At 53.6% G+C, this 19,977-nt stretch overlaps 1 protein-coding gene across 1 annotated transcript; it reads left to right on the forward strand.

Annotated features, from left to right (window-relative positions):
- Positions 1-3,684: 3,684 nt before the first annotated feature.
- Positions 3,685-6,163, forward strand: RABAC1 (Rab acceptor 1). Its single transcript, XM_047792258.1, has 5 exons — positions 3,685-3,886; positions 4,138-4,350; positions 4,631-4,728; positions 5,729-5,830; positions 5,917-6,163. The coding sequence occupies exons 1-5, from the start codon at positions 3,831-3,833 to the stop codon at positions 6,003-6,005; spliced, it is 558 nt and encodes a 185-aa protein (XP_047648214.1). The 5' UTR covers positions 3,685-3,830; the 3' UTR covers positions 6,006-6,163.
- The last annotated feature ends 13,814 nt before the right edge of the window (positions 6,164-19,977 follow it).

A 19,977-nucleotide genomic window follows, 5' to 3' on the forward strand; every position in this document is an offset into this window, starting at 1 on the left:
AGCCAGCGGCCATGCATGCCAGTCACCGCCTGAGATGCCCAGGACAGAGCCTGGTCCCGGTAAGTGTTGTGTGGGCCTGGACCTCTCCTAGGGAGGCCAGAAAAACTACTTTATTCATCACATTCAGGGTAAGAAATACTCCCAATCTGAGGCCCAGAGAGGGCAGAGACTTCCTTGGGGCCACACAGCAAAAATATAACCCAGGTTTCTGATGGTCTATACTAATGTCCTTCCACCCTCCCAGCTCCCCTTCCTCTAGGGATCCAAGACACAGGAAGGAAGAAGCCTCAGGCTGGAGGGACCACAGGGCCAGGACAGATCTCTCACAATCTTTTCACGTACCCCCTTATCTCCTACATCTTCCTAATTCGGGGCGCATTGTCATAGCCCTCATCTCCCCCCCCAACTCCCTCCACGCTCCTGTCTCAGGGATCCTCACATATCTCTGTCCTAGGGCCCCCTCTCCCACAATCCGTTTCAAGGAGCTCCTCCTACACACTGCCCCTACGCCAGGGCCACAGCCCTCAGAATCCCCTCCTGCCCCACTTGGAGGGCCCTGCCTACAATGTCTTTGCCTCTGGACCCCACACTCCATGGCCCATACGATCAACACTTTGGCCTTTATATCTTCTGCTCAGAGCAAGTACTGGCAGGTTATAGAGTAAAATCACTTTCATTCATGTTCCTGGGAAGAAACCCAAGAGGTCTCATGACAAAAGTCAAACCTCAGTTTCCCAAGGTGTGCCGTGGAAGAAGGTAGCTAGACCTTTGCCTCCAACTCTCTGTTCCCCAAGATTCATCTTCCTGGGGGCTCTCCTGGTTACCTCTGCTGCCCTCATCACTTTGGACTCGGGTGCTGCTCCCCCATTATCACTCTGGGCCAACTGTGTGCTCACAGTCCTCCTTCGTTTTCCTGAAGCCAAGCTGGACCAAAACTGAACAAACTTTTTCTAAAATCCTGGGGCTGCGAGTTCCCGTTGTGGCTCAGCAGGTTAAGGACACAACACTGTCTCTGTGAGGACTTGGGTTCAATCCCTGACCTTGCTTAGTGTGTTAAGGAGCCGGTGTTGAGGCAAGTTGCGGCATATTTCACAGATGCAGCTCAGATCTGCCATTGCTGCAGCGGTGGTGTAGGCCAGCAGCTGCAGCTCCAAGCCCTGGCCTGGGAACTTTCACATGCCGCAGGTATGGCTGTAAAAAGAAAAAAAAAAAAAAAAAAGCCTGGGGCTGACAAAGGGGAAGTAAACAGGAACTAGCCAGTCTGATCTTCAAAGCATGGCTCATTCAGCTTCAGCTTGGGACCCCTCCACTACAGTTCCCTGCCTATTGCTCCACCAGTCCAACTGGCAGGGCCTGTCCTCCTCACCTCATGAGAAAGCCCTCCAGCAGGCCTCAAAACCCAAGTCTGAAAGGGCACTAATCCCTGAAGACAGAGTTAAGGGCTACCTGATGTCCCACGTGGGTGTTCTCCTTCAGCCCCACCCAGCCTGGGAAAATGAGGACCAGTCTGTGTAAGGGAGCCCAGGCTTCTGGATACTGCCACACACACTTGTTTTTCCTTTCTTTCTTTCTTTCTTTTTTTTTTTTGTCTTTTGTCTTTTTTGTTGTTGTTGTTGTTGCTATTTCTTGGGCCACTCCCGCGGCATATGGAGGTTCCCAGGCTAGGGGTCGAATCGGAGCTGTGGCCGCCGGCCTACGCCAGAGCCACAACAACGCAGGATCCGAGCCGCGTCTGCAACCTACACGACAGCTCACGGCAACGCCGGATCGTTAACCCACTGAGCAAGGGCAGGTTCCTAGTCGGATTCGTTAACCACTGCGCCATGACGGGAACTCCCCACATAATTTTCTTGAGGCCATATTCTAGGGCACCTCTTTAGAATTCTGGCCGGTTTTCCACAGCTCACTCAGGAGCAAAGACTGAGAGAACCATGGCTGTGGGGACCCGGGGAGAGACAGGTGGCCCATGTGGCAGACACCAGTCCCTCTTTGGGACATCCAAGGGGCCAGCAGCAGCTACTACGTTACAGACATATTTGAGAAGGCTGAACTCTAGAAATAATCATAACATTCATGACAATGTAGTGGCAAAAACAACATCACCATTTATTGAGTGGTTATAAAATAGCAAGACTCTTTCAAGCACTTCACATGGATCATTCAACCCAACCTTAACCCATGAGTGTGGAACCAGGAGGATCTTCACTGTCCAATGAAGACAGGGAGTTGATGAAATCGACACAGGCTGAATTTTGACCTCTGACCCCAGAAATCCAGTTATTTTAGTTATAACTACTCCGTCTTTTATTTTTTTTATTTTTTTTATTTTTTGTCTTTTGTCTTTTGTCTTTTTTTTTGTTGTTGTTGTTGCTATTTCTTGGGCCGCTCCCGCGGCATATGGAGGTTCCCAGGCTAGGGGTTGAATCGGAGCTGTAGCCACCGGCCTACGCCAGAGCCACAGCAATGCGGGATCCGAGCCACGTCTGCAACCTACACCACAGCTCACGGCAACGCCGGATCGTTAACCCACTGAGCAAGGGCAGGGACCGAACCCGCAACCTCATGGTTCCTAGTCGGATTCGTTAACCACTGCGCCACGACGGGAACTCCTACTCCGTCTTTTAAAAATTCTCAGAGTTCCCATCATGGCTCAGTGGTAACAAACCCAACAAGTATCCATGGGGATGCGGATTTGATCCTTGGCCTTGCTCAGTGGGTTAAGTGTCTGGCGTTGCTGTGAGCTGTGGTGTAGGTCACAGATGTGCCTCGGATCCCGCCTTGCTGTGGCTGTGGTGTGGGCCAGCAGCTGCAGCTCTGATTCGACCCCTAGCCTGGGAACCTCCACATGCCACGGGTGTGGCCCTAAAATGACAATAAATAAATAAATAAAAATTAAAAATTAAAATCCCTCATTCCCCTCAATAAAACTGGAATAAAAAAAGATTTAAAAAAAAAACACCTCACCCCTTTCCTTTTCCCTGCTTCCCTTTACCCTCTCCATAGCAGGGGCATCCTTGAGGTCCTAATCCTAACCCATCCATCCTTAGGAGCCCAGAGTTGTGGGGGAGCTTTGCTCCCCATCTTAGATAACCCCCTCCAGCAACCATGGCCCCCTCACTAGCCTTTGAAGAAGGATGGAATGGATTCCTACAAATATTCTACAGTCTCACTATTCAAATGTGGTCCATGAGTTCCCTGGTGGCTCAGGATCCCCCACTGTCACTGCTGTGCTAGGGTTGCTGCTGTGGCTACGGTTCGATCCTTAGCCAGAAAACGTAGCATGTCCCCACCCACCCCACTCCCTGCCTGCCAAAAAAAAAAAGAGCCAGTGAATGGGTCTCACCCCAGATCTGATAAATCAGAACATCTGAGTGTTTAATCACGGTTTTTTTTAATATCCTCTAGAGTCAGAATGACAGCCCTACACAGTCCCCACTGTACAGAGACTGCTCGGGGTAGTACACGACGTCTTCTGCCTTTACACTCCCCTGACACCCTGACTCCTGACAGCTCACCTTCTCTGACCTCACACGTCCTACTTTTGAAACTACAACTCCCACAATACCCCCGAGGCACCCAGCGTCGCTTTACGCGACTACATCTCCCAAGGTGCTCCTCGAGCCATGCAGCCACCAGGGCGCCTACGCTCCCCGACATCGTCAGGACTACAACTCCCATAATACTCCGTGACAAACCTACCGCCCCCAGCGGCGCCGGAACGGCGCCACGTCCCCTCCGGCCACTTCGAGTGAGCCCGGTTTCGGGCGGGGCCCCTGGGGTGTGGAGGGCCCCAGGCTCGTTACAGCGGTTCTTCCCCTCACAACACAGACATGGCGGCCGAGAAGGACCAGCAGAAGGATGCCGAGGCGGAAGGGCTGAGCGCCACGTAAGCAAGTCTAATCTAGCCCCCCTGATCTAGACCCGAGAGTCATGGCTTCTCGCCCCTCATCCCTGGGGAGTTAGGAATCCGGACTCCTGGCCCCGGCTCAATCCCTTCCTCCCCTGGAATCCAGGAGTCCTGGACCATATCTCCCCCGCCCCTCAGAACGCCGGAGTCCCGCCCCCCTCGGCCCCCTTCTTGCTTGGGGGTCCGGGCTCCAACCCGGTCTAACGCTGACCTGGTCCCGCACCCCCCAGGACCCTGCTGCCGAAACTGATTCCCTCTGGCGCGGGCCGTGAGTGGCTGGAGCGGCGCCGTGCTACCATCCGCCCCTGGGGCTCCTTCGTGGACCAGCGGCGTTTTTCGCGTCCCCGCAACCTGGGCGAGCTTTGCCAGCGCCTCGTACGCAACGTGGAGTACTACCAGAGCAACTATGTGTTTGTGTTCCTGGGCCTCATCCTGTACTGCGTGTGAGTGTCTCTCTGGCCAGAACAGCCCCCCTCAGCCAGGCCCCGCCCCCGCCAGGCTGCTGTGTCTGCACTGGCCAGGCCCTGTCCCCATGGGATAGCTCTGTGGGATCTTTACCCCAGAGGACCATGTCCCTACTCCATCAGCCTGGCTGGGATGCAGGGGGACCAAATATGACCTAGACTTGCGTAGTCCTAAGGACGTCCCCAGGTGTAGAAGGTCAGGGCCTTCGTGTCTGACGCAGCCCCAGCGGCCTGACTGTGCCTCTCTGCCCTCTTCCAGGGTAACATCGCCCATGCTGCTGGTAGCTCTGGCTGTCTTCTTTGGCGCCTGTTACATCCTCTATCTGCGCACGTTGCAGTCCAAGTTTGTGCTGTTTGGTGAGAAATCTGCCCAAACTCCTCTGATCCTGGCTCTTTGAACCCAAGCCTTAGACCTCAAACCTGAGTCCTTTTGAACCCAAGTCTGCCCAATCCTAGACCTACAGTACATTCCCCATACCCACACCTGATGCTCCTATCCACTCTCAGTCCCCCAAATTGCTATTTCCCAAACCCAGAAGATATCCAAGAACCACTCCACCTAGCCGCTGGCCTTTTAAACCTCCTCCTTCTCTCTCCCTCATCTGCTGCCAAAAGCATCAGCTGCAAGTACCCACATTGGACGCCAGGTGGCGACTTTACTCTAGCCTAAATCTGTCCTCCCCCTTTCGTGCTTCCTGGGGTGGGAGTAGAAAAATCTTGGGACTTCTCAGAGGGAAGCTGAAGCCTGTGGCTCATGTGGTCCTAGACTGGCACCAAGCACCACTGGGAAGAAAGAGGGCCTGAGTTCCCAACTAAGGGAAACTCAAGGTTTGGAGTGGAGATAAGGGGGAGTTGGAATCACAGAAACAGGAAAACCTAGGACAGAATCCTTCAGAAGCCTGCCAGTTATGTATCTGGTAAGGGTGGGCTGGGTGGAGGAGTATGTCAGGGGAGCACAGGGCACGGAGGGAGCGTCCAGAGCATAGTCACAACTTGTCTTCAGCCACTGCTGCCGCCAGGGCTTGCAAGTCTGACCTTCCAATCTGCCACGAGAAGCCAGATATCTATACAGCCATCTCTCAGCTTTTCTAGGAGCCCCCAAATTTTGGATACCCAAATCCGAGGATGCTCAAGTTGCTGATGTAGCAATGATGTAGTACAGTGACCCACGGGTGCCCATCTGCGGATACAGAGGGCCGACTGTATTGCTGTGTGAAATCATTCTGTCTGTATGTCAGCAGCAAATCAACAAATCGTGGCTCAGCGGTTAACAAGCCTTGGCATAAGGCATTTGGGGGTTACTCTGGGAGAGGGGACAGGTGTGGAACAGCTGTCCCAATGCCATCTGCCCCCCCAGGCCGAGAGGTGAGCCCCGCCCATCAGTATGCCCTGGCTGGGGGCGTCTCCTTTCCCTTCTTCTGGCTGGCTGGCGCGGGCTCCGCCGTCTTCTGGGTCCTAGGTGAGTGAGTACAGGGTCTCGGTGGCGCAGTGGGCAGTGGGGGCCGGGGAGGCAGCGAGGCCCTGAGCTGCCCGTTTTCCCCCCAGGAGCCACCCTCGTGGTCATCGGCTCCCACGCCGCCTTCCACCAGATAGAGGCTGTGGACGGGGAGGAGCTGCAGATGGAACCTGTGTGAGGTGTCTTCAAGGACATGTCGGCCTCCCGAGCCAGCTGCCCCGTCCCTTCTCAGCCCCATCCCTCATGGCTCTGCTCTTGCCAAAGGCCCCCTTCCCATCACAAGCCCAGGGAGGGAATCCAGCTTTGGAAATAAAGCTGTTACAGTTGTTCAGCAAATATTCTCCCAGGGTTTTCTGTGCATGTCTGCAGGGTGATGTGGGATCCTCCAGGGACCAAGAAGGTGGGGGGAGGGCCCCTGGCAGGGGGAGACAATAAGTAAGATAAATAGCGCCATTGGCCAGTGGGCATGAATTCTGAGGAGGAGAAGAGACCACGCTCATGTTCATTGATGTGCCAGGAGGACTCAGGACTCAGCAGTTCCAATTCTACGTGGAATCTGGCATTGTCGCTGCTGGGCTTGAGTCGCTGCTGTGACCCGAGAACTTCCATAAGCATGGATGTGGCCAGAAAAAAAAATGTATGCTCAACTGAGGTTATTGTTGTGAAAGGCTATAAAGCAAAATCAGCAAAGGTAGAGTTCCGGTTGTGGCTCAGTGGAAACGAACCTAATATCTATGAGGACACAGGTTCGATCCCTGGCCCCCCTCGGGGGTTAAGGATCTGGTGTTACTGTGAGCTGTGGTGTAGGCTGCAGACACGTCTCAGATATGGCATTGCTGTGGCTGTGGTGTAGGCTGGCAGCTGCAGCTCCAATTTGACCCCTAGCCTGGGAACCTCTGTATGTACTCGACGTCCTAAAAAAAGAAAAAGAAAAAAAAAAGAAAAAAAATTATCAAAGGAAGAAGGCACATAGGGTGAAGTCCCAAGGAAAACCAGGCACAAGCTTCCCAGAGTCCTCTCCCAGTGGCCTCGCCCCAGGTTGCATTAAAATGCCCCCAGCGAGGAGTTCCCGTCGTGGCGCAGTGGTTAACGAATCCGACTGGGAACCATGAGGTTGCGGGGGTTCAGCCCCTGCCCTTGCTCAGTGGGTTAACGATCCGGCGTTGCCGTGAGCTGTGATGTAGGTTGCAGACGCGGCTCAGATCCCGTGTTGCTGTGGCTCTGGCGTAGGCCAGTGGCTACAGCTCTGATTCGACCCCTAGCTTGGGAACCTCCATATGCCGTGGGAGCGGCCCAAAAAAATAGCAAAAAGACAAAAAATAATAATAATAATAATAAATAATAAATAAAATGCCCCCAGCGGTGAGCCGTGACACACACGGGTACAGTGTCTGCCAAGGAAGGTCATGATGACACTCAGACCCAGGAGTATTACTGGGACGGGGCGGGGGGTTGGGGTGGCCACATAAGCACCATCTGTCTGGCATGGACCAGAATTCCAGAGTCCCAGAAGGAAAGCGGATGTTCAGCATAAACAACATTGTTTGCACAAACAGGTTAGACACAAGAGCTGCCCTGTCAGGGAGCAGTGAGGACCTGCTGAAATCCAGGTATCTAGATGCCAGCCAAGGGCCACTATGTGAGCCAGCCTCCCTAAGGAGAGCCTACTACCTTAACCTTTCTGCACAGAAAGACCTGGAGATAAATTATAGGTTAAAGAAGGCCTCCCTGAGGTGACAAGTGAAGATTCAAGGTACAAAGACCTTGCCTGGAGGTTTGGGGGAGAGTGACTGGAGCAGACTGGGTGTGGGGAGTCGGGTGTGGGAAGTGACGCAGTTTGCTTTTCATTGTAATGTGGGGACCACTGACAAAAGAGAGACCTAGTAGGGAAAGCACTTGGCAAGTGTGACAACAAAGTGAGGTGGCAGGGGATGAAAAGCTACGTCAGATGAGCTTGGCCTGGGAGGGCTCTCTGAGGAGGTGACGTTTCAGTGAGCTCTGAGGGACAGAGCCTTTCCAACCTCAGTTCCCGTCACTAAAACTCATCCTTCTTTCAGCAAGTGGATCAATTCATTCAGCAAGTGTTTATCGAGGGCCCACTGAGTACTCAGCATTATTCTGGAATCCTGTCACATGGTGGCCACCAGCTGCAGGTGGCTACTGAGTACTTGTACCATGGCTGGTCCAGATGGAGTTGTGCTGTGAGTGTAAAATACACCCCTGATTTCAAAGACTTAGCAGGAAGGGTATAAAACACTCAGTCATTTCCTATATTGGTTATGTGTTGGATAACATGTTGGATAAACTAGGGTAAATTATTGGAGTTCCCGTCGTGGCTCAGTGGTTAACGAATCCAACTAGGAACCATGAGGTTGCGGGTTTGATCCCTGGCCTCGATCAGTGGGTTAAGGATCCGGCGTTGCTGTGAGCTGTGGTGTAGGTCGCAGACAGGGCTCAGAACCCACCTTGTGGCTCTGGCACAGGCTGGCAGCTACAGCTCCAATTGGATCCCTAGCCTGGGAACCTGCATATGCCGTAGGTGTGGCCTTAAAAAAGACAAGAGGGAGAGGGAGAGAGAGAGAGAGAAGGAAGGAAAGAAAAAGAAAGAAAGAAAGAAAGAAAGAGAAAGAGGGAAGGAAAGAAAAGAAAGAAAAAGAACGAAAGAAAGAAAGAGAAAAGAAAGAAAAAGAATGGAAAAGAGGAGTTCCCTTCGTGGCGCAGTGGTTAACGAATCCGACTAGGAACCACGAGGTTGCGGGTTCGGTCCCTGCCCTTGCTCAGTGGATTAAGGATCCGGCGTTGCCGTGAGCTGTGGTGTAGTTTGCAGACGCGGCTCGGATCCCGCGTTGCTGTGGCTCTGGTGTAGGCCAGTGGCTACAGCTCCGATTCAACCCCTAGCCTGGGAGCCTCCATATGCCGCGGGAGCGGCCCAAGAAATGGCAACAACAAACAACAACAACAATAACAACAACAACAACAACAAAAAAAAGAATGGAAAAGAAAAAGGAAAAAAAGAAATATCCTTTTGGGGTTGTGTGAGGTGGATGATCTGGAGGAAGTGAAACCAGGGACGATGAGCTGAGCTGGGGAAATTGAGTCGGGGGGGGGGGGGGCAGATTCAGGAGGAGAAGGAGGGTCCAGCTGCGTGGGAGCGGAGTAGGAGGGAGCAGGCAAGTGTAAGCCCTGGGCTTCCCACAGAATGGCTTGGATGTCTAGGTCCACACTGTTCCCGGTTACCAGGGGCACACTTCCAATGGCTGCCACCAGAGGGCGGAAAAGTGCTTCCTCCAGACCTTCTCTAGGGGGGCTGCCAGAGATGGACTTGTCCTGGCAGAGGAGACCTGGGGTGCCTGAGGCTGAGGGTCAGGCTCCTGACTCTACCTGGAGACCAGAGTCCCAACCCAACTTGAGGACGACAAAGGGCATTAGTTTGTTAATCCAGGTGCCAGTATTCCCAGAGGCAACTGCCCACGGAGGTAGGTGGTCACTACATCCAATGTCGATTGCTGGGTCTGGAGTGAATGTGGTCATTTGGAGGTGACTGCAGCCAGGGGCCCAAGGACCTGGGACTGAGATCACTGAGGCAAGCAGTCAGCAGCCTAGGTCTGGAGATTGGTGGTGGGAGGCTGAGACTCAGGTGACTGGCTACAGGTCCCTAATCCTTTTTTTTTTTTTTTTTCTTTTTAGGGCCACATTTGAGGCATATGGAAGTTCCCCGGCTAGGAGTTAAATCAGAGCTGCCTCTGCAACCTGTGCTGAAGCTCACAGCCATGCCAGATACTTAACCTACTGAGTGAGGCCAGGGATCAAACCTGCATCCTCAGGCAGACTACATTGGATTCTTAACCTGCTGAGCCACAGTGGGAACTCCCCAGGTCCCTAATTATGATGTTGAGCTATTAAGACACTGAAACCAGAAGTTTCCATGAGGGGAGTCAGGGTTGAGGGGGGGTCCATTTCCCCATCTATCCCCCTAAATGACCTTGGGATTGAGAGGTTTGATTTAGGGCAACAGAAACTCGGAGCTTGGTGTCTCATCAAGGGACCAAAAGTCTGGTTGTCTATTTTGGTGACAGAGGCTGGGCGTCCAGTTGGTTGGTTGGAGTGACAGATTGGGGATCTGGTTGTCAACTTCATAATTAAAGAGACCGGTTTGGGGTGACAGGGACAAGGGGTGCACTTGTCTAGTGTGGAGTGACAAAGCCAAGGAGTGCCTATACCTCATTTGGGGTGTCACACTGGGCATCTGCTTGTCTTATTTGGGGTGACAGCCTGGAGTCCAGTCTCTGGCTTGAGTAACAGGAATTAGGGATCTGTTACCAAGTTCGAGGTCATTTATCTAGCTTGAGGTGACAGACTAGGATTCCTTTTTTTTTTTTTTTTTTTTTCTTCCTTTTTGGCAGCACCCACAGCATATGGAAGCTCCCAGGCCAGGGATCAAATTTGGACCACAGCAATGGTGACAATGCCAGATCCTTAGCCCACTGTGCCACCAGGGGAATTCCCAGCCTGGGATTCCTGATGACACTGGGAGTCAAGGGCCCTAGTTTGGGATGAGAAGGGAATGTGTCCCCTGGAGGCAACCTCTGGTTGTTCCTTGAGGTAGCAGAGACAGGCAACACTGTCCGGGTGGTGGTGACAGAGCCTGGGGGTCCTGTTGAATAATTTGGGACACCAGAGATTGGGGGGGTATCTTTCCCAACGTAAAGTGACAGCAACTAGGAGATCATGTTTTTTAGTTTGGAGAATGGCTGCTTGTCTAGTTTGAGGTTAAATACACTGGGTCTAGTTCTCAAAAAAATTTATTTATTTCTTTATTTTTGTCTTAGGGCCACACCCACAGCACATGGAAGTTCCCAGGCTAGGGATCGAATCAGAGCTGTAGCCGCCGGTCTACACCACAGCCACAGCAACACTGGATCCGAGCCACGTCTGAGACCTACACCACAGCTCATGGCAATGCTGGATTCTTGACCCACTGAGCAAGGCCAGGGATCGAACATGTGTTCTCATGGATATTGGTCAGGTTCACTACCGCTGAGCCACAACAGGAACTCCTTTTTTTCACTTTTTTTTTTAAGTTTTATTGAAAGCTAGTTGATTTATAATGTTGTGATCATTTCTGCTGTACCACACAGTGACTCAGTGATACTGTACACACATCCATTCTTCCTCAGATTCTTTTTCCATGTAGATTATCACAGAATATCAGGTAGAGTTCCCTGTGCTATACAGCAGGTCCCTGTGGGCCAGTCATTCCATATACCACAGTGTGCCTAATTTGCAAATTTAAAATTTGCAGACTAGGGTCTGGCTGGGAGTGAGAGGGACTGCATTTGCTAAAGGTGTCAGATACTCAGGTTCTTGTCAAGGTCGGGGTGATGGGGACTAGTCTAGTCTAGTCTGGGGTGTCAGACTGAGGGTCTTGGTGTCTAGTTTGCAGTGACCAAGACTGGGCCCTGGGGCTTCCTTCATGATACCAGAGTTGGGGGTCTAGTCTTTTTTCAGATGAGAGAATGGTAGTCTGGTTGTTAGGTTGAGGCACCAAAATTCTAAGGTTCAGGAAGCCAGATTCAAGGTTCAGTTACTAGTTTGGAGCAACAGAAACCAGGGGCCTGACTGGAGTTCCTGTTGTGGCTTAGTGGGTTAAGAATACGGCTAGTATCCGTGAGAACCTGGTTTTGATCCCTGGCCTCGCTCAGTGGGTTAAGGATCTGGTGTTGGCGTCAGCTGCAGCGTAGGTCACAGATGCAGCTCAGATCCAGTGCTGCTGCGGCTGTGGCATAGACTGGCAGCTACAGCTTCAATTCGACCCCTAGCCCAGAAACTTCCATATGCTGCAGGGGCAGCCCTAAAAAGGAAAAATTAAAGAAATCGGGGGGCCTGATAGACTCTACTGGGGTGTCTAAGATTTGCAGTCTGGTTACTCCCTTTTGGGTGTCAGAACCACAAGGCCAGTTGCCCGGCTTGGGGTTATAGAGACCAAGGGACTGGTTATTTAGTTTAGGCTGATGACACTGGGGTGAGGGGTGTTGGTTTGGGGTGGAAGACAGTGAACGACCACTTGGCTAGTTCGAAGAAGAGACACTACAGGTCTGGTTGTCTAGCTGAGATGACTGCCTGGGCTCCTACAGTTTGGCTTGGGAGGCAGAGACCAGGGACACTGCAGTCATGAGGTTTCAGAGGACAGTGGGGTCTCTTTGAACTAACAGAGCCTGGGGTCCAGATGTCTGATGTGGGACATGAGAAGTCGGGGCTCATGTATCTAGACTGAGGTGGCAGAGACTATAGAGGTTCTGGGATTCCGGACCCGTCTTGGGGTGACAGAAGTTAGCTGTATAGTTTGTGATGACAGAGGTTAGGGTCAGCTGTCCAGTTTGGGATGAAATGACTGGGGTATCCTTGGTCTCTGTCAGAGACTGGGGCTCTGGTAGTCTACTTTGGGGTGACAGATGAGGACTCGGCTGTCTACTTTGGGGAAACAGAGAATGAGGATCCAGTGGCCAAATTGAGATGACACACGGCATTGGGGAGACTGGGTTATTTATTATTATTATTATTATTTTGCTTTTTAGGGCCACACCCACAGCATATGGAGATTCCCAGGCTAGGGGTTGAATTGGAGCTACAGCTGCTGGCCTACACCACAGCCACAGCCATGCCAGATCTGAGCCGCGTTGCGACCTACACCATAGCTCATGGCAAACGCCAGATCCTCAACCCACTGAGCAAGGCCAGGGATCAAACCCACAACCTCAGGTTTCCTAGTTGGATTCATTTCCGCTGCACCACGATGGTTATGTTTTCATACCAAGGGTCTGGTGCTCTGTTTGGGGCCCAGAGACAGTGGGGTCGGGGGGTGTTTGCAGTTGGTAAGACTGAGGGTTGCCTTTCTTAGTTTGAAGAGGCAGGAACTGTCATTCCAGTCCTCGGGGTTGGGGTGTAGAGTCCGGGCTCCTGGTGCCTCCCCATGCTGAGTCTGAGAGTGCTGACACCTGAGTGTTCTTGGGGTGACAGAGTCAGTGGTCTCCAGCACCCAGGCATGGGGTCCCTGGATACACATGCATTTCTGAGTAAATGGCCTGGGTGTGGAGCCCTGTTTGGGCTGAAGTTGGGAGTCCCAGGGCCCACAATCCACGGGAGGGGTGGATTGTGGTATAGGCCAGCAACTGCAGCTCTGATTAGACCCCTAGCCTGGGAACTTCCATATCCATGGGTTCATCCAAAAAAAAAAAAATTAGAGCCCCTCTAGTTGGTAAACCCTAAACTCAGCATCTGGGCCTTAAAGCTAGTTCATCCCAATCTAAGTATTCAGACCTCCCCCCTCCCTAATTAAGCCAACTCTAAACCAAGCATTTAGGTCCTCCAAGTTCTGAGCCTCCATGTCAGGCACCCCTTTACTAGGTACCTCAGACATCCCCATACTATGCAACTCCAAACTCCATCAGCCCTAAACCGGGCAGAAGGAAGTCCAGCGACAGTCACCTCAAACCTTGGCAACTAGGCCTTGAGGCTCAGTGAGCCCCCAAATGTATATAAATATTAGGAACTCTTAGTAACTCCCACTAAGCAACCAGCACCCTTCAGATGCCCCCCAAAACTAGGCTTCTGATACGCAGGAAAGACAGTCCCTCCCCACCTCCCAGGTATGCATCTGAAGACACAGTCCCCTGCGTTGCCAAACTTGACATTGGGGCCCCAGCTGTCATCCCAAACCAGCATTTGGACTCCTAGTTGGTCATGTCAACCTCAGCATCTGGGCACCCCATAAAATGGACATCTGAGTAGCTGGCCTCAGCTGACCCAGAACCTCCCACTGGGCACCAGGGTAAGTTGCCTCTAATTTAGCATTTAAGAGTTCTCATCATGGCTCAGTGGCTAATGAACCTGACTAGTATCCATGAGGACGTGGGTTCCATCCCTGGCCTTGCTGAGTGGGTTAAGGATCTTGTGTGGCTGTAAGCTAGGGTGTAGGTCTCAGATGCAGCTCGGATCCGGCGTTGCTGTGGCTGTGGTGTAGGCGGGCGGCTGCAGCTCCAATTGGACCTCTAGCCTGGGAACGTCCATATGCTGCTGGTACAGCCCTAAAAAGACAATAATAATAATAATAATAATAATTTAGCATTTAGGGCCCCAGCCTTAGTTCTCAAATTAGAATACAGGCCACAGTCTCACTCACCCTAATTTACCTTCACGGTCCAGTTGAGAGATACTGGCCTGGGGTTGAGTGGTGACTGCATTTGGCAGCCCATATGTTCATTTGAGGGTCCTATTGATTACTTTAGGGCTGACTGAAGTTTGGGGCTCATGTGCCTAGTTCAGGGCTCACTGAACATGGGTGTCCCGCACCCTGGTTTTGGGCGGACCTGATACTGGGCGGCCAGATGCCGAGCCTGTGGATGACCAGCCTTAGGGTTCAGATGCCTGTCCTGAGAGTGACCTTGCTGTGGCTTTCCCAACTGTGGGGACAGTGGCTGTGAATTCATATACACATTGTTTCAGGGCTGAATGCACCTCAGGACCTAGTTCACAAATGGGGGGGGTGACTGTGGGTCCCTGAAAGTCTGACCTGGGGAACAGAGGCTAGTTTGGGGGCATCTGACTGTGGATTCCACATCGCTAGTTTCAGGGGTCACTGAGTTTAGGAATACAGAGGCTCCGTCTGGGAGGTGTTGAATTCATCTCCTGTGGCTAGTAACAAACCAGGTGGCTTAAAACAGCAAAAATGGGGAGTTCCCATCGTGGCGCAGTGGTAATGAATCCGACTAGGAACCATGAGGTTGCGGGTTCGATCCCTGCCCTTGCTCAGTGGGTTAACGATCCGGCGTTGCCGTGAGCTGTGGTGTAGGTTGCAGACGGCGGCTCAGATCCCGCATTGCTGTGGCTCTGGCGTAGGCCAGTGGCTACAGCTCCGATTCGACCCCTAGCCTGGGAACCTCCATATACTGCGGGAGCGGCCCAAAGAAATAGCAAAAAAAAAAAAAAGACAAAAAAAAAAACAGCAAAAATGGATTCTCTCACAGTTCGGAAGGCCCGAAGTCCAAACCGAGGTGTCAGTAAGGCCACACTCTCTGCAAAGGCTCTGGGGCGTGGGGCTGGGGGGAGCCTGCCTTGCCTCTTCCAGCTTCTGGGGGCCGCAGCCCGCCCCTCCACGCATGCCCCCAGCTTCACATGGCCTTCTCCTCCATGTCTGCTGCTTCTCTTCTGTCTCTGTCTCTCTTTTTTTGTGTGTTTTTAGAGCTGCACCCGAGGCTGGGGGGTGAATCAGAGCTGTAGCTGCTGGCCACAGCTACAGCCTCAGCAACACTGGATACAAGCCCCGTCTTCAGCCTACACCACAGCTCATGGCAACGCTGGATCCTTAACCCACTGAGCAAAGCCAGGGGTCAAACCTGTGTCCTCCTGGATGCTGGTAAGATTTGTTTCCACTGAGCCAGGACGGGAACTCCTCTTTCATCTCTTATAAGGACATTGTCATCCTTCCTGGATTTAGGGCCCCCTCAGCTAATGCAGGGTGACCTCATCTGGACATCCTTCACTTAATGACATCTGCAAAGATTCTTTACCCAGAAATGTCACATTAATAGGTTGGGGGGTTAGGACATGAACGACTTTTCGGGGGGCCACCACAACCCACTGCAGGGGTATCTGATGCAGGCACCCTAAATTCTGAGTTTGAGTCTCTCTGATGATGGGATTCTCAGAATTTTGTTTTTTATTGTTATTTTCTCAGAGTTTATTTTAGGATGACTGACCTTGAGGGTCAGCTCCACATGCCTGTTTGAGGGTTCTTCACTTGATTTTCCTACTTTTGGGGTCATGGCCTATGAGACGCTAATGGTGAGTGTATCGGTAACTGAGAATTGGGGACTAGACATGTAGTTAGGGGATCTCTAAGCTTCAGTGTTAGAGCCCTGTCTTTGGGGATGTCTGAGGATGGCAGGCTAGCTGAAGTTGGTGGGTTAACTTACTAAGGAGCTTTCTAACTCTCAAGAGGGGAGGTGATGGATGTGGGGACGGCTCAGATGTGCATTTGAAGAGCAGCTGATGGTAGGGTTCCAGATGCCAAGGTGGGGAGCTCTTAAAGCTGGTTCAAATGCCTGGGTCAGGGTTACCAACCATTGGGTCCAAATACAAGGTTTGGGGGTGACAGTAGAGATCTAGATAACTAGTGTCAAGATGACTTGCTGGGGGGGACGGGGGCTCCCGATCTTGCTTTAGCAGAAACTGAGTCTGGGGAGCCAGCTGTCTAGTTTGGGGGAACCTTAGGCTGGGTGGGGTCCAGATCCCAAGTTTGGATTGAGTCTGAGGATCCAGTTGTCACAATCGAAATTTGCTCAGTTTAGGGGTGACTGAGTTTCCATCCCATTTGCTAATTTGTGTTGAGAATGGGGGTCATGCCCTGAGTGAGGTGACAGCAGCTGGGGGCCCATATGTCTAAATCGTGGGTGACTTATCTTAAGGTCCTTATGTTTGTAAACAAATGAAGAAAGCCTAGTTTAGGTGTGCCAACTTTAAGGGCCTCTGATGCCTAATTTGGGGGCGACTGAGCCTAGGGGAATAAATGCCTATGTGGGGGTGAGTTTTGGAGTTACTGACTTATTTGGGGGTGATAGATCTAAGGCTTATCTCTCATCCTATCAGTGTCTCAGGTTGGAGGTTTGGGGTTAATGGGGGTGGGGCCCAGAATCCTCATTTTGGGCTGTCTGCGGCTGGGCTGTGGGTACAATCCTTGGCCTTTCTGAGTCTGGGTAACTTTACATGGCCTGGGGTGACTCAGCTCAAGATACCTGATTCTAGGGGTCTCCAGTCTGCTTGAGGGTTTCTGAGAGACTGTGGGGGTTCACAGGTGCCTGGTTTGTAGGGTTTCTGGCCGATTCTTTTGGGGGAAATCAGACTGGGGCCCAGAAGTGCTAAAGAACCTCATGCCCGGGTTTGGGGATCCCAGCCCCAATGCTGCTACCCTAAGGCCAGACCCCTCCTGTGGATCTTCGCAGGGGTAACCCATTTCTGGGGTGAGTGGTTTGGGGGTCACACGCTTGGCATCTGTGGTTCTGGAGGGGACTGAGGGGGGCCGGGTGGGGCGGGAGTTGGGGCGCTGCGGCACAGAGCCGGGCTGCGGCCCCTGGGGCTGGCTGCGGCGGGGGTTCCCGCGGGAAGCAGAGCGCGGCGGGGCAGCCGGCGGCGGGAGGGCGAGCGCCGGAGTGACAGGAGAGGAAGAAAAATGGGCCGAGAAATCAGAGTGGACGCGCGGGGGGCGAGAGTCCGGGAGCCGGCGGCGGCGGCGGCTTCGGGCGGGGGCCGCGCCTCTGCCTCGGGGGACGCCGCCCGCTCGCCTTCCCCGGCCCCCGCCCGAGAGGCCGGGGCGCGGATCCGCCCCCTCCCCTAATTCCAACCCCGCGCCCCTCCCCCTCCCCGCCGATTTCCCGTCCCCACCCCTCCTGCGATCCCGGTCCCTCTCGGCGTCTGCGTGCCCCTTCCGAGTTCTTCCTTCCTCCTGGGAGTTCTATTTACTCTCTCCACCTTCTAACCCCTCGGCACCACGATCTTCTCCCCCTCCGCCTGATTTCTATCTGAGGCACCCACGTTCCACATTCTGCCTCTGCTAACACCCTTCCCCTCCGCGTCCCACGCCCCCTCCTCCTCTTCTAACTCTCTCCCCGCATTCCGACTCCCTCTTTCTTCAATCCCACCCCCAGATGCCCACCCCCTGATGCCCACCCCCTGCATCCCTTCCAAAGGTTTGAAGCGGAAATGGGGCGCGCGGCGGCGGCGGCGGGGGAGGGGCGGGGCGGGGGCGGCGGCCAATGGAGCGGGAAGCAGGACAAATGAGGCCCGGCCCGCGCGGCCGACAGGCCCCTCCATCTTCCCATTAGCGCCTAATGGCCCCCCCGCCGCCGCCTGATGAAGATTTATCGGCCCCGGAACCCCCGCCCCCTCCGCCCCGGGCCTCCCCCTCTCCCGGCCCGGCCTCCCCCCGCCGCCCGGACACCTGATGAAGCCGTCAGCCGGGCGGGAGAGGCTGCGGAAGCCCGACCCAGACGGCCCGCGCAGAGACCGAGCGAGACAGCCAGAGAAGCCCAGACGACAGAAAGTTCGGGCACACAGAGTCGGGGACCGTGGGAAGGAGCTGAGGGAAGGGTCTGACCAGCAGCCCAGGGAGCCCCCCCCCCCCAACAGCGAATCGGTCCTCAATCCTCTGCCCAGAACCCTGGGACGGGAGGGGGGGGTTCCTCCAAGGCTGGAGGAGTCAAGGCCTTCGGATGTCTGAGGGGGAAGATAAGCCGCGGGTCCGGAAATCTGGGTCTGGGCTAGAGGTGGGCTCTGGGGGCCCGAACTCAGGGACCTGAGAGGCGAGAGCCCGGACTCCTGAGCCTGAGGCAGGGAGCTTGGCGTGGTGGGGGGGTAGATGCCGGGTTGGGAGGCCCCTGATTGATTTCTGTTTACCGGCTGTCCCCGGCGGGCGGAAGAGCGAATCGCGCCCCATCCATCAACAGGCTCGCAGCCTCCCTAATAAAAACATTTTACTCCTAAATGATCTCGAACTAATTAACTCAAAGTGTTAATTAAAGTTTGCGCAGACAGCATTGTCATCAGGGAGGGCGGTGGATCCATCTTCCTGAGAGAGAGACAGGATTGGGGGGGTGGGCATCTGCGGGAGGGAGCGCTCCCTCTCCCCCTCCCACACTGATCCCTGATCCCAGTCCGCCGCTCCCCCAACTCTCCTCATAGCCTCCCCTGGCTTATCCCTTGCCGCTCCCCCAACTCTCCTCATAGCCTCCCCTGTCTTATCCCTTTGCGTCTCTGTCTCTGAGTTTTTCTCTGTTGTTCCTTTTACCTGCCTGTGTCTCTTCCATCTCTGTCACCATGTCAGCCTCTGACTCTGAGTTTCTGCATCTCTCTGTCTCCATCTCTTATGATCTCTTGCCAGAAGGCTGTCTCCCCACGTTGCTCTCACCTCTCATTAACTGGGAGAGCCTTTATCGGTGTATCTATGTGTGTCTTGAGATTATATGTGCAGACTCGCATGTATGGGGACATGTATGTATGTCAAAGGATACACGTGTGTCAGAGTTCATGTGTGCAAATGTATGTTTGAGTCGAGGGGCAAGTGTGTGGATGCCTGATTGTTGGCATTTGTGTGTGGACACGTGTGTCAGGGCTTGTATGCACACAGGTATATGTGAGTCAGCAGGACACGTGTGGGTGTGTGTGTGTGTCTAGATGTGTGTGACTGGTGCTGACAGGAGGGCTGAGGCACTCTGGCATGGTGTCCCTGAGATAGTGTTTGAGGACGGAAGTCTGGGGTTCCCTTGGGACAGGACTAGGGTCCCCTCTCTGTCTCCCTCCAGTGCATGCAGGAGCAGGTCTGCAGGTCCACCAGGTAAGTGAGTGCCAGGCGTGAACTCAACTGTGAACTCAGGTGAACTCATGCACACTCACTCCTTCTGCCCCTGGACTAGGCCTCCTCCTCCCCAGCCCCGCTCTCCCCTTCCCCCTCATCCGCGGAACCAGCCAACTGGGCAAGGGAGCTGGGGCCAGGACAGGCCACCAGGCCATGGGCATCTGTGGGGTGGCTGGCTGGGCGGCCCCGGTGTGAGCTCATACATCAGGGCTGACAGGCTCCGAAAGCCCCGGAATTAAAACCTAAATCGAATATTGATCACCCGCTCCGGCCGTGGCGCCCACTACGGCCCCCCCAGCTCCCTCGCGCTTGCTCCCTGCTCCCCTGCTCTCAGGCGTCACCGTCACCACCACTGTCCTATCTTTTTCTTTCTTGCCTCCCCTCTCCCCTGCTTCTCCCCACCCTGGCCCCACTTGTTCTGGTGACAGCTCTTCTTTAGCCCCAGCAAGTGCCCTCTCAGCCAGAGACAGAGAAAGGAACACTTAGAGAGAATGAGAGACATGTGGCCACAGAGACTGAGGGATGCACAAAAGGGACCCAGACATGAAATAGTTAAACGCAGACCCACAGTAAGCAACACACAGACTCAGACCCAGGCAGACAGACAGACAGACAGAGGCACACAAGCACCCACAGATGAATACACAGGAGGTCACATTGTCACCCTGAGAGTCACATAGACACAGACACACAAAAATACTACACACAGGATGCAGATGGAGAAAGTGACACCCAAACACACACA

Source organism: Phacochoerus africanus, chromosome 8, assembly GCF_016906955.1.
Source record: "Phacochoerus africanus isolate WHEZ1 chromosome 8, ROS_Pafr_v1, whole genome shotgun sequence".
Classification (NCBI taxonomy): domain Eukaryota; kingdom Metazoa; phylum Chordata; class Mammalia; order Artiodactyla; family Suidae; genus Phacochoerus; species Phacochoerus africanus.

What these genes read in the sequence shown, in the direction of transcription:
- RABAC1 (XM_047792258.1), top strand. Translation starts at nt 3,831, where the DNA reads ATGGCGGCCGAGAAGGACCAGCAGAAGGATGCCGAGGCGGAAGGGCTG. An exon ending in GCGGAAGGGCTGAGCGCCAC is followed by an intron (nt 3,887 to 4,137) that starts GTAAGCAAGTCT and finishes CGCACCCCCCAG; the next exon opens with GACCCTGCTGCCGAAACTGA. An exon ending in GTCCAAGTTTGTGCTGTTTG is followed by an intron (nt 4,729 to 5,728) that starts GTGAGAAATCTG and finishes CTGCCCCCCCAG; the next exon opens with GCCGAGAGGTGAGCCCCGCC.